The 15,485-nt window shown below is 35.4% G+C and overlaps 1 protein-coding gene across 1 annotated transcript in view; it reads right to left on the bottom strand.

Moving 5' to 3' along the window:
* Window positions 1–15,485, bottom strand: part of LOC125682903 (multiple epidermal growth factor-like domains protein 11) — a 78,989-nt gene that overhangs the window by 2,431 nt on the left and 61,073 nt on the right. Inside the window, exons 7-9 of the mRNA XM_056163858.1 lie at window positions 9,902–10,045; window positions 7,890–8,027; window positions 7,196–7,333 (exon numbers count right to left, since the gene is read on the bottom strand). Of these exons, the coding sequence (XP_056019833.1) occupies window positions 7,196–7,333; window positions 7,890–8,027; window positions 9,902–10,045 (420 nt within the window). The remainder of the gene's footprint in view (window positions 1–7,195; window positions 7,334–7,889; window positions 8,028–9,901; window positions 10,046–15,485) is intronic.

The raw sequence follows: 15,485 nt of genomic DNA on the forward strand, positions 1-15,485 counted from the left end.
AATCGACATGAAACGCACATACAGCATTTAACCCAATGATGGGTTGTATTGGCAAGCTAGATCGTTATAACGACCATAAAATTTGCAAAATGCTGACTTCAAACGAGACTGTTGAAAACCCTGCTCCATCAACTTGGTTGTAAGTACCCTGTATCGATTTAAAAATTGATCATACACAGAACAAGCTCTTGCTTATTGAGTCAGTTGAGATATATTCTAACTAAATGCAGGTGATGATGGAATATGTCTACCAAAATATAGGAAGTTGGCAATGGTGAAGCTGAGATAATTCCTTTTTGTCATTTTAAGTTGAGTCATAAGTTTGCTGTTAACATATATTTGCAATGAAATATCAAAGTATGAAGCAGATGTGGACGACTCTGTGGTGTCTTTTATTTCGAGTTCACTGGGATATATCAAATCGACATATGAATAAAAGTATTTTAAATAGATAAAACGTCGTCTGTATATCTAAATGTCGAATTGAAGATCATAGCAAACTATTTTTTCTTCTCACTTAGAAGTTTTTGAATAAATTCTGCTTCATAGGAATATAAAAACATGTCAGCTAACAATGAAACACGATTCGTCCCCATGGGAATTCCAACAAACTGCTCGAAGACCTGATCACAAGAGACTACGAAGATACTGTATACAGGGTAATTTTCGCCCCATTTTATTTGCGCCTTTCTACACTTGCTGGCGGTTTCGCTTCGTTTTGAATTTGCGCAGACACAGTTGTGGTAAAAGAGAGATCAAAGAAAAAACAGCTTCGCCCAGTCTTAAATTGGGACACTGACAACGAGGGTTAAAGGAAAAAAACCGGGGCGAATATTTCCCTGTATACAGCATTGTCAATGAGGAGCTCCAGCATAGTTTTTATTCCAACTTTCAGAGTACTTGTACGTGGAATCAGAGTGGTGTTTAACAAAGTAATATTTTGGATGACTGATCACTAGATATGAAATTTCCGTTTTCCATTTTTATTGAAGAAGCAACTCCGTCATAAACAGGTTTTGTCTTCTGTTTGCATTTCTGCGCTAGATTTCGAACTTATAGCAGTGCCAGATTTGCCCATCTTATTTTGGGGGAAATACCAATGTGTAAAGCGGCTTGGTATATTTCGTTGATATTTAAACTAATATTTAGAACTTTATTTCATAGTGTAGGTGTTATTTAGTGTGCAGTGCATTGCGAACATTATTTATGATATTTTTTGTCCGTTTGTTTGCTTCTTTCATGTCACTTCGAGAATTTTTCACTCAACGCCAGACGTCACAAGTTGTTGGTAAATTGCCACGTTAGATCTACGCATGACGCTCAGGGTCATAGCGATGGAGGTTCTTTAACGTACCGAGGCATGCTGCAAAACGGGACCTCCATTTAAAAGTTTCATAGGAAATACCCGTGACTCACACTTTTAAATGCCGAATGTTTGGCGAAGGAGCAGTCACTACTTAGGTTTGACAGAGCAAAGGCACAAGCGGAGCTCGAAACCACAATTCCTCGGTCCGGAAGTCAAAATTTTAACCACTAAACCATCAAAGTGGGTGATACATTGATATACATTTAAATGATAATGGGGATCTCGGTTAGAATATATCCTAAGTATCCTTTGCTAGTCGTAAGAGACGACTTATTGGGGCGGTCCTTCGGATGAGTCTGCTAAAACTGAGACCGCGTGTCTCAGCATATGCAAGGTGAAGATAACGAACAGTGATCAATCTCATAATAGTCTAGTCAATCTAGCTCATATATGAGCAAAACCTCAAACTAATTGCAACAGAAATGAAATTTTGATTATTCATGCAAGAAAACACATGCAAACAACATATTAAAAATCGGCTGTTGTATTTCAATGGGAAATTTGGAATGTTGGGGTGAAAATCGCTAAAAACTGGAAATTGAAGAAAAGGTCCATTTCATGTAACATACAGTAAAAATAAGTTTCATATTTCAAATTTCAACCTAGAAATGTTCGATCAAATTTTTTACAGCAGAATATATTCTTTCCTTGACTGTAAGTTTTGGGTAAAATCTTGCTTTTTTTAATATAATTGTTAAAGATTGAAATTTTAAGAAGAAAACCCACATTTTTTCATACATTTGAGGTTACCAATAAAAAATTGAGGTTAGGATTTATTTTAAAAACTGTTCAACAAGTAAGATATATAGATTATTGGCAATATATATGAAAAATACCATTTTAGGTAGGAAAACCTACCTTTTTCTAAAACAAAAATAGTGAAAAACTGGAAATGATAGGAAATGACTGTTTTATAGAAGATATGACATTGATCTTATAAATTTAAGAATAAATCGTCCAAATGCACAACTAAACTTTTCTGCACCAAAATTTATTTCCTCTTTCCGAATTTCGGGCTGAAATCTTCATTTTCCTTTAAAAACTGGATTTTGGAAGAAAATACTTGTTCCTGTCCATTGGGCATATATGAGTTACCACATGAAGATTTATACATTAAAATAAACTGTTAACACAAAACAAGTGGCCCTTCAAAAATGGTATGTTAAAGATGACCTACATTTTTGCAGTTACTCCCCTTACATCGGAAGTTGGAGGCGCGCTTACCATTCCGGTCCTATGTTTCACATAAATACATATAGTATTTTAAAACAAACAGTGTATATTAAAGCTTACGTTACCAAATTCTTTATTAAGCTGAGTTTTAACAGTTTGTACTACATCTATGACGAAACAAGGTTCAGTTTCTTCGATTTTATATAGAAATCTTTAATACGTGCACTTCGTCAACTTTTAGAGTTTGGGAAAGAGGAGGGGGGGGGGGTTATAGCCGTATTTCACGTTTAGTTCTATCCAAATTATTGTCCAATTAGTACGGAGAATTTCAGAAGTAATCTGTTTTAAAAACAATGGACACATAGAAGTAAAAGCAAAATGAATCAGGCATGCAGTATTGTAAAAAAAAAAAAAAAAAAAATGGGGGGTGAAGATAATTTCACAATATTGCCTGAAAATTGGCAAGTAAATTTTAATTCAAAATTATAAAAATCCTTGATGGTGTGTGTGTGTTGGGGGGGGGGGGCTAAGGTTGTTCTCTCAGTTCAATTTTACACATCCACTGTGTACAGTTCACGACAATGCTATTTTTAAAAAAAAGAGGAGGGAGGGCAACCAATCTGTCTAAAAATCGACCTCTGTACGTAAAAATTTATCAACTTTGCATGTAATGATAAAAAGGAGTAGAGCCATTGTTGCTACGTGCCTGATAATTATATAAGTGATCAATTGAGTAATTGCAGTACAGTTCAGTCCATGTTTTTACAAGTACAACGGCTAGTGTCACAATTTGCCTTCATTTACAGCGAATAAGTTCAAAAGTTTATCTGGCGCGACTTGTAATTTAGTTTTAACGGATACAAGAATTGCTGAAAGCAGTGATAAGCCCCAGTTCGAAGGATCCAAATTAATCAGTTCTTTAGTCCACTCTATGACTTAAAAAAATTCTTGCAGTGCTCCTCTTCTGCAGCTGTAGTTAGTAGTTAGTGGCAATGACTGAACTTATAAAAATGATATTGTGTTAGACAATACTTCACAAAGCAAATCTCCTATAAGTGTATCTATGGTATTCCATCGTACAGAGTCGAAATGACATCGATACCAGAAGATATCTTTTTCTCTATGGAATTCTCATTTAGGAAGGTGAAGATAACGAACAGTGATACATCTCGTAACTCCTATAAGCATTACAAAATAGATAGTTGGACAAACACGGACCCCTGGACATACCAGAAGTGGCATCAGGTGCCTATGAGGAGTAAGCACCCCCTGTTGACCGGTTACACCCGCCGTGAGCTCTATATCTTAATCAGGCAAACGGAGTTACCCTTATTCAATATCATTGTACCAAAAACGGCCTAACAATCGATATGAAACAAGTCAAACAGATTTAACCCAATGATAGGTTGTGTTTGCAAAGTAGATTGTCATAACGACCATAGAATTTGCGAAATGCTGACTTTAATCGAGACAGTTGAAACCCCTGCACCATCGACTTGTTTGTCAGTAGCCTACCTCCATTTAAAAACTAATCATATACAGAATTTGTTCGCGATTTGTCTACATTTTGACATTCCATTGCTTTCTTAAGTATACAGGACCCGTTCCGATCCCGAACATTCTTGACTTTGTGTCGCATCCTATGAATGCATGTAGAAATGGCAAGGATTGACAAACTTCGTTTCCTAAAAAGACGTCTGGTTTTAACGATATTCTTCACTTAGTGGCAAGTTCAAAAGTTCAATGTCTCACAAAAAACTACGTTCACATAATTTTCACCAAGAAAGGGGCCCCTTTGAAACCGACAAAAATGACAAATGTTGAAACTAATTGAATAACAAGAAAAGAAACGTGCGATTATAAATAACACTCTGTATACCTTTTCTACTGTTTATTCACAAATGAAAGTGTACATTAAATTTATTAAATGTTCATTAATATGTTTTAAATATTATGTGGTATTCAACAGTCGCTTGTACTTTTCTTTTTTCCACTAAAGTGTAATCGATGTCGGATGACAGAAACTTACGGGAGTTTTTAGTCCCCTCCTCCTAACTAATTTAATTTAAATTTTCATCCGACATTGATATCGTCCCTTAGGGCAGTTATGTTAATTTCAGAGTCCGTTGCTATATCTGTGCTTTATACAAAGACATTTCAAACACAATGTGCATTTTGTATGATCCTCTAAAATTTACGATAAATAACTGTATCCCATTTCCATTTTCAATGATAGTGTGTCAGCGTGACGAGAATCCCATCGTCATCGAAGATAAGTTCTGTCTTGAATAGATGACCGGGCGGTCTAACGCGCTGGTCGCATGCTGCTAGGAGATGTGGTTCCGCAGGTCGTGAGCCCAAGACTAATTATAAAGAGTAACTACTAGATTTTACATCAAATCATGATACTTTGCGCAAGTGTTTACTTACATTGATTTTTATTATTCATATCATCAATGTTTTATTATCATTATTATTACCGATGAATGACTCCCCAAAGCTGAATTTGAAAAAGAAAAGCAAAATTACTTTACTTACTTAGTTTTATAAAAGTTTTTAATACAAAACGCTTGCTCAAATGATGAAGATACAAAATAACTGAAACTTTTAACCCGAATGGCTTTCCATACTTTCTTGTTTAACAAACGTAATTCCCCCTTGTAAATTGACACTAATTATTTAAGATTTCATTTATAATTGATTATTCATAACTTCTAAAGTAAATATTGTATTTTATAATTAAAATTAATTCAGTAAAGGGTCAAACAAAATATTTTGAAGCATTGTTCGCGAAAGTTCCCCGGGAATGGAAGTCGGCAAAGAATATGAGATGCTGAGCAATATTGTATGTATATAGAAGGTCTTAAAATCACCTTTTTAATACAACTGTTAAGCTGTTTAATCGCGTTTTTTATTACATACACTTTAGCTCGTCGTGTATAACTTTATTCCGATGACTGTCACAGTTAAGTTACTCCCCTTTACGTGTTCAGCGTGCCGTAAACACCACAAAATATCGAGTTTACTAAAACATTTAAGTCTAAATTTAAAATATTTCCCATTGTCCGATTTTGTCGAATTTTTTCTATGTTGTTAACCACGCTTTTGTTTATTTAATTCCATCGAGTTTGTTTCTGTTGCAATTACTTTCAGGTGATTTGCTAGATTGACTAGACTATAACTCCTATAAGCAATACAAAATAGATAGTTGGTCAAACACAGACTCCTGGACATACCAGAGGTGGGATCAGGTGCCTAGGAGGAGTAAGCATCCTCTATGTGGTACGATAAAGATCGTTTCCTGGACAAAGACCGTAAGCGCCGAGCATAGGATTAAGTTTTGCCGCCCTTCACTGTTAATGGTGACGTCTCAATATGAGTGAAAGATTCTTGAGAGGGACGTTAAACAATATACAATCAATTATTTTAAGCATAGAAATTTATATTCTAATATATTGAAACTATTTCAAGAAATATTGTTAGATGAAGTGGTATTATCCAGGAAGGAATGTGCCAATCACAAATTATAAGATACGCTCACAATCGCTACAGTATGATCTGACATAACCCCATAGGGGTAACGTCCGCATGACGTTTCGCTTGGAATATTCATAAGAACTATCAGCCAGTCAGATTGCGTCATACATGTATACAGTGATGTATATCTAGGCGGTTCCCGGCAATTCGTAAACACATTGCAGTAATCTCTCTCCCACGAAGTTTATCCCACACTAAAACAATGTATATTCTTACACAAGGAATTTTCAATTTTCGCAATAATGCCTAATCTATTCCGTTCATACAAACAACAAAACGTTCGACATAAAATACACCAAAATTAATCCAAATGTGAATTGTGATTTATGTATGAATAGAGATAGGTACGATTTGAATAGTTGTCAATATGGTTTACTTAATTAACACGAGGAATATAACGCCAGTTGAAATCCCGTGGGGATCCGGGTTAGAATAGGTCCTCAGTACCCCTTGCTTGTCGTAAGAGGCGACTAAATGGGGCGGTCCTTCGGATGAGAGCGCAAAAACCGAGGTCCTGTGTAACAGCAGGTGTGGCACGATAAAGATCCCCCCTGTTCAAGGGCCGTAAGCACCGTGCATAGGCCTAAATTTCGCAGGCCTTCACCGGCAATGGTGACGTCTCCATATGAGTGAAATATTCTCGAGAGGGACATTAAACAACATTCAATCATGTAAACGGTGCATTATGACGTCACATCTAGCTGCGATGTGTTTTCTTTCAAACCAAACAATCATTCTCCTTGAATTGTGAACACCGACGATTTCATAGGCGGCGCGCTGATTGGTTAAAATAAAATTCACATGAACATGACCCCTACTCGGGTTATGTCAGATCTTCTTACGCGGAGTATACAGCGCGGATCTAAGAAGTCTAATTTTAATTAGATTGCGTTTACTTGGATTAACTAATGCTTTGTTTTTGGCCAATCTCATAACTCAGCCGATTATAGATAGCTGCTCCTTGGCGCTTGTGCATATGATCAGGATTAAATAGAAATCGAACTCTATGTATGTCTGAATCTACACACAAGAACTTGTATATAGCTTGATATCACTGTTCATTATCTTCACCTTTCATCCATAACTAGTGCGTTTGGTTATTCTCAAGAGACTACATACGTTTGTTGCAGAGCCGTCCTAAGTATCCTGGTGTACAGCCCTCCAGACAAGATCCAGTGATGTGATTACATGTCATGTTTCTACAATGACTGCTGCAGTGATTTCCACAACCTTTCCCATATGTTACTACTGAGCATTCTAGAAGAATATTAGAGGGAAACATTATGAAATGGTTTATTTATCGCTCGAGATTTTACTAATAAACATAAATGTTATGCGTAGATAAATGTGTTTCAAAAACGGACATTTCCATGAAAAAGTATTTTCCGCGCCACACCATTCATCTTCTACACATTGCAAGTATATATATTGTTTTCTATTTGTATACATGTATGTAACTTGCAGAAATAGATCCAATTATCCACGAACATTAAAGTACCTGCATGTCTGTATTTTCTTTTCTTTTTATATCAAGCTTAATGATTCCAATCATATTATTAATTTGAAGTTTGTATCTAATTCGTAAAAAAATTGATCCTGATTATATCAATGCAATCTATGAAATAGTTTAGAAGTATTTAAGATATCTGAACCGGAAATATGTTTATTCTTTTCAGTTTCAATTATTTGGTTTTCATATTTCAAAAATTACACGATGCAAACATTGTCATTTGAAACCATTAAGATTTAAAGAAATACGGAGCATGTAAATATTATACAACATAATTGTAAGAAATCTCATATCTAAAATTACTCTTTTCGCAGTTGGGAGTCCTCCATCCCGGTTTACATCCGTGTCTACAGCTGCCTGTGATTTGGTCACATGACTGGTTGACACAGTTCTCGTTACATCGTGCAGAGCAGTTTTCTCCATACCAGCCATCATCACAAACTGAAATTAAGAAAAGAGCAAAGGACAGTAATGATTATTATTTCAAAACTTGAAAACCTTTACTAGAATAGACAAAAAATAATCATTGTATTATTTTCACTTACTGAATTTTACGAGATAGATCATATACATTAAAATAATATTTTGAATGTTTATGAAGGGGAAGAGGGATAAAGCTTTATAAAAGTGGTGTAACAAGACTTTACCATCTTTTATACATACAATACAACAAAACTTAACAAAACGTTATCTTATCTTACTTAGTCGTACATGAAATTATACTTAGCGTAGTTTTGTTTTTCGATATAAACAGAATAATATTAAAATCATATTAATGATGTGTAATATATTTGAAATCAAGATATGAATAGACTATAACTTACAACAATATTTAAAGTAATGCAAATTTGGAATATGGACAAGAAATTTTTAAAATATCCCAACATAAACTGACCCAGCCAATGGTTGCCATAAATGATCTATTGGTTGGAACATTATATTTTCCATGAATGTGCATGTATATAAATCCGTGTGTGTGCGTATATATATATATATATATGTGTGTGTGTGTGTGTGTGTGTGTGTGTGTGTGTGTGTGTGTGTGTGTGTGTGTGTGTGTGTGTGTGTGTGTGTGTGTCAAAGTGAAGATAAATTACAGTGATTTTACGATATATTTTCTAAATCCTGGACAATACACACTTTACATGTCTGTAAAACATGAAAACCAATCAATGATAAACGTGAAGATAATAAATAGTGAATGATCAATATCCTAAATCCAATAAAGAAATACAAAATTTAAAGCAGGGAAACACGGATCCCTGGATCCATTTGAGGTGGGATCAGATGCCTAAAGGGATTAATTCCCTGTTGATCGGTCACACCCACCGTGAGTCATCTATCTTGATTAGGTAAACGGCGTACTATGTAGTCAAAATAAGTATTAAACGCCTTAACAATTGGTATAAAACAAACCACAGGTCATTCGATCCATTGAGAAACTATATCTTCAAATAAGACCATTATAAAAACGATCGAATTTTTATAATGATGATGTTAAACAAGACTGTTAAAACCCCTGTAACATGAAGCTATTTCTTAATAGCCCTTCACGGTTTAAATATTGATGATGCCAAGATCATGCTCTCCCCTATTCAGTCCGTTGAAGTAATAAATTATAACCGTATGCAGATGATTAAGGTAACTCCTTACTCGCAGTTTTATCTGATACAAGTTTTAAACACATATTTATTTCCATTCATTAGAGTTAAAACTAATAAATTATCAAATAAAATACATAGGTCATCACACTTTTTAAGATGCAAGATACACATAACAGAATCATATATCACCGTCAGAAAATTGCAACTTTCCTTCAACAACATTATCAAAATTTCACAAAAACTGGTTTGAACGATATTATAGTATTCATAACAATTTCATGAAACAGAGTTATTGCCCTTGGATTTAATATTTTGGAACATATCATTGATTATTCATCTAAAACTTAGGCTTTTGAAATAGTTTAGTTTTAACAAGATTTTTTACAATAACTATCGGTAAAGACTCCAACTAAATTTATCAGCGTAATATGCATAAATCTAAATAAATCATTGATTTTGCAAAGTCTGATGACATCACAGGAGGGTGGAATTACTTTATATTTCAAAATTTCCTTTATTTTGAAAATCCCGTATCACTCCATTTTGTCTATGAGGTTTGTTTTCAACTGCGTCTTATTCGTGCAAACAGAATTAAACTGATCCAACAAAAATACAACATACCAGTTACAAAACCTGGCAAAATCAATTCACTCAATAATACAAAAATGAATAAATTAGGATTATTTTGATCATTAAAAACTGGATACCTACTTTCTTCACATTTACTTCCTTGGAATCCATCGTCACATCCATGTTCACAATGTCCGTCTATATGGTTACAATGATTACTTTCAGATCGACAACGGGAACTGCAGTTCTCTGAACAATTCAATCCGTACCGACCAACTGAACAGACTATAAATGTAAAACATAATTATTTATAATGTCTTAATATCAAAAATATTCTTAACAGAGTGCAGAGTATTGCGATATGTAAATACAAAATCATTTAATGATAAGATTTCAAATTATTAACCTGCCTATGCAATAATTGTATTAAAAGTGATAAATTACAATCGGAGTTGAATATATATTTGAGAAGTTATTAATGTTATGATAGAAAAGAACCCAGTAGAGAAACAAAACATTTACATGAATGATCAGAATGTACAAGAAAGCTTCTAAAAAACAATTCAAACATCTCACCTTTGTCGCAGAGTTCCCCGGCATATCCTGGATTACAGCCTCCATCACATCTCCCTGTTGTTCTGTTACAGGGGAGGTAACTCAGACACTGCCCACTACAGTTATACACACAATCCGGACCGTGTGAATCTGCTGGACACTCTGGTAAAATATGATTCCATCGAAAAATTTATTACTTTTAACAAAGATTCAAATTTCCGTTTCATATTCATTGCTACTTTCTTGTCGTATTCATCAAATTTAAAATGTATTGATATTTAACCACCAAATATTCCACAACGGTTAGTAAACGTGGATACTTTACACTTTAAGATAACAACAAATGACTTACGTGTGTTACAATGTGTTCCTGTCCATCCATTACCACATCCATAGTCACATTGTCCAGTGGTGTGATTACAGGACAGGTTGTCTCTGCAGTGTCCAGTACACGTAGATCTACATTGTAGACCGTAATATCCAGCTGGACATGCTACAAAAAACTTCATTATATTGATACACTTTTCGGTTTTATGTCCTATTTTCAATTAAACTCGTTTGCATTAGAGTGTTAATCATATAGGAATAAGGTTTCCACCGTACTCTTACATTTGTAACATCTTACACTTGTCGCATCTCATTTTATATTAAATGTATAGACATTAAATTATCAATAATATTTGAATGGTATAACAAACGTAGTCTTACACGTGTTACAAAACTCTCCCATCCATCCTGAAGTACAATCCAAACACGTTCCGTTGACAATGTCACATCTCGATTCCTGACAGTTGTTTGGGCAGGGTATATCACAGTTATATCCATACACACCGGATTCTTTACAACCTAAGGATGTAATATAGAGAAAATATAGCACCTAATTTATCATACTGCATCAAACGTATTTTAATTGTATTATAGCACAGTGTTACATTTACCTGTTACAGTTACTTCACACAATTCAGTGTAAACTGTCTGTGTTTGATATCCAGTAGGATAAGTCGTTCCGCCAGGTCTTTCATTATAAAATATAACGTAACGTCCATGTTTAACACAAGTTGTGTTGAAATCCAAGGTCGGTAACTCCTGTCTGTTCTTGTAACATAGATACCCATCTTCCTTTATAGTTGTGTTTGACACATAGAGTGAAAAACCAGCAAAACGTCCTCTTTGTCTCATGACTGCAATTATCAGTTTAAGATATCAAACAGTTATATAAGTTGAAGATAAGTGCGTTTTATTCTAGATATAAATATATGTGTGATATCAACTCTTTCTATTTGGATTATAATTATATATATATATATATATATATATATATATATATATATATATATATATATACAGAGCACTAAAATGACCAACGACACAAACAACCAGATTGTCAAATTTTCGGGACGACCAGTCCCTTCCTCAGGACAAACGAAAAGAATTACATAATGTGGCCAATATCAACAGAGATTAATAAGAAAAACTACATATATTGCTTATATATATATATATATATATATATATATATATATATATATATATATATATTTGTATTTATATATAAGTTATATTTGTGATTTGTCGTATTAATTAGTCTGATAACTTTTCACTATTAGCTCATGGTTTGTTTAATGATCATCGAAGTAGGACCAAGAAAAATATTATTCCGGGTTTTAGTCATCCTATGCAAGGGCTGCAATAAGACATGTCGTGGAACTAGAAACGTTTGTAAAATCGGATCGTAAAGTGCTAGAATCACAAACTCATTTACGATCAATCAACTCTGAAAAATCAGATATAAGCAAAAAGAATCATACTGGTTTACAAAATAAACAATTTCATTAGATAACCTATGGTCTTTCTGTATATGTGTTTAATCTCATTCAGAATAACGAAATATCTTAAATTTGTAGATACTAAAGATATTTTAACTACACAAGCATTTTAGCCGGCCTCCCCCTGCAACCAGGCATTACTACAGCCCCTGTCCCAGGGACCATGGAATTTACAGATTTTGTAGAGGATCCCTTGCCCACCATTACTATTTACTCAGTGTGTCTGTTATTGGCCCCTGCTCCGGGGGTCATGAAATTTACAATTTTGGTAGAGGTTGCAGGGTCATCATTACCTTCTCTTATAGATGCTACATATCAAATGTGGTAAAGATTGGCCCAGCAGTTATTGAGAAGTTGTTACCGCACGAAGCAAATCAAATTACCTCTCCATTTAGAATATTTAGAATAAAAGTATCTCATAATATGCATGGGAAAGATCCACCGTAAAGGTAATCGGACTGAGAAGAGGGGGATAAATCTATAAAAGGGGGAATCCTACTATATAGCCACATTTTTGTGGGGGAAATCTGCTATAAAGCCATATTTCCGGGGAGAAAAACTACTATAGAGCCATCTCTCTGGGGGGAGGCATTAATAGAAGGAAAGACTACTATACAACACCTGTCCCGTGGACATTGTAATGTTTGACAAACGTTATTTACCAGTTTCATGCGTTTTTTGATCGTAAACATGCGGTTGGTCTCCATTACATATTTAGCTGACCCGCTGCATGTCCGCTATACGAATACGAACTGGACAAGTAACAATATCTACCCAGGGTTGTCGTTCCTTGCTCTCACATACGCATATATGTGAGTGTAAGGAACGATAACTCTGGGTAGAGATTGAAAATTAAATACCGCATGAATAGGTACCGCACACTATACGGAATTCATAGTCCGGTGGTGTCCATTTCAAGTTTTTAACATGCTTTAAACTTTCCACTGAATAGACCGAACTTCGCCAGAAAAGGAACGCATTGGCCTGAAAAAGAAACGGACACGAAATGCAAAGAAACGGAGACTAAAAGATTGACAATTTAGTTCGTTAGCTTTATCCGGTGAGGCGTGACTCCTGCTTGAACATTGAACTGTGTACCATAGTCGTTTCAGTTACCTACCATCATCAATTTTGGAGGAGTTGCGTGCACAAAATGTGTTAAGAATCAGAAAAACGTCAACTTTTTAAAAATAAATTTCATGTTATGTTTAATGATATCTGAAAGTTTCATGAAAATCAAATGAGTAATTTTAGCACTATCATTGTTACAAAATTTGTAAAAATAAAAAAAAGGAAAAAAAGAGTCCTATGGAGTCCTTGATATCGTATAGCAGTTTTTTTTCTCCGGGGTGATATATGTGACTTAATTTAGTGGATAAAAAGCTTTCCAGGCACGGATCCAGAAATTTTTTCCGGGGGGGGGGGGGAGGGGGTCGAACCTTTTCACAAAATCGAACCCGTGATATAATGTTCAACCCTTTATTTTCTAACTCTCGAAGTAAACGCTCTATATTACCACTGCACCATGTGGGCGACCTTTTTGTCGTGTATTGTTGTTTTCTGGTAGGAAGTGTTATTTAGCTATAGAGACTTGACTGAAATAATCTTCGTTTTCCTTGCCTGATAAGTGATTGTACAATTTCCTTTTGGTCAATTTCTAATGAATGGTGAAGATGCATTAGTGCAAGCCCAGTCAATCTGTCCTCTTGCATAGTACTGCGCATGTAACTCTTGATGCGTCTAATCCAGAAAAGGATCTTTCGGCCTCACATGTTGTGATAGGTAAAACACATCCAATGTGAAGAATTTTCACGTTCGGGAAAACGTCCCCATCTACAAAGTTGAAAAGATTGAGCAGATTGCAGAGCTTGTCTGAAGTTTCTTTGGTCATGTTAACACAATAACGTCTCCAATCTCTGAGTTCTTTCTCCAAGTCCTTTACAGAAAGACAAGGCAGGTCGCTCCCCCAAAATATTAGTTCTGAGGCAAGTTTGGACAATTCCTCGTGTGAAATATTTGTCACATTGACAGGCCACAAAGAGCATATCTAATATGCCGCCAGATCTTCTTTCTGAAACCCCGTATCTAATTCACTGAGGAAAAGGTCCAGAAATGGAATGGCCACGACAGATCTATAATAATCTCTTGGATTACTTGTGGGGACATTTTCTCTGTGTTGGTGCTGGGAGCAAACCCTTGGGGTTTTAATCACTATATCAAGGTCGTCTGCAATTTGTTTTGCATCTTCAAAGCAAGACTCCAATTCGGTATCTACCGCTCTACGAATTTCTTTGATCCTATCCACATGTTCCTCAATTAACTTACTTGCAGTGAAAATGTCAATATCTCTTTTCTGAAGTTTGAGAGTCAAAGGCTTTATTGTATCTAGGACATACCTTACAAACACAAATGTTATCAACACAGAGAAGGACGTCATCGAAGCCAAAAGCCCCTGTGCGGTCACTTTAGTATGTCTATCCCAAGACCAGTCTTCACTGGTACTTTCAAGGTTTTGATTGAGAATGTGCTGCAGATATTTGATGACGAACTTGTTCATAGTGTTGAACACATCAAAGCAGATATGACGCTCAACCCACCTAGTCTTACAGAGTCCAACTAGTTACTTTCTGGAAAAATCTACAGACCCATCATTTTCTATAATAGTCTCAAAAAACCCTTGTCGTTTAGGGGAACTGTCAAAGAAAATAAAGACTGAATTAAGGACATCTATCATATTCCTCGCAAGGGGTAATTTGCAGGCTGAAGCGATGCTCAGATTCAATACGTGACTCCGACAGTGTGTGTACAAAGCTAATTGGTTTAGAGACTTGATTCGTCCCTGACACCCCCGTTTTTCCGATGTCATTGCTGCTGCACCATCGTATGCTTGCCCTCGCATGTTCTCAATCGGAATTGCAAGCAAGCGGAGGATTTCAATACGTTTAGCAGCAACTGCTTCCCCAGTAGTTCTGCCTATATTTGCAATTCAAGAAATTCCTCCTTAATGATGGCAGGGTGTTCTCTAGTATCTAGAAATCTGAGACACAAGACTAAAACTTCTTTGTTAGCGTACTTGTCAGTTACCTCATCGGCTATGATGGAATAAAAAACCCTCCCTTGTAAACCCTTCAAAATTTACCTGTGATGTGATTTCCAATGAGTCGGATAACATCATTCTGAATGGTTTTGCTGGTATATAAGGCATTCTTTTTGCTTTTTGTAGATGAAACCAGAACTGCTCATCATGCTTTGCCAACAGCTGTAATATTGCCAGGAAATTAACTTTATTTGAGGAATCACTTGTGGTATCATCTCTGTGTCCTCGGAGAGGAATATTTTGTTTC

Source organism: Ostrea edulis, chromosome 4, assembly GCF_947568905.1.
Source record: "Ostrea edulis chromosome 4, xbOstEdul1.1, whole genome shotgun sequence".
In the NCBI taxonomy this organism is placed as follows: domain Eukaryota; kingdom Metazoa; phylum Mollusca; class Bivalvia; order Ostreida; family Ostreidae; genus Ostrea; species Ostrea edulis.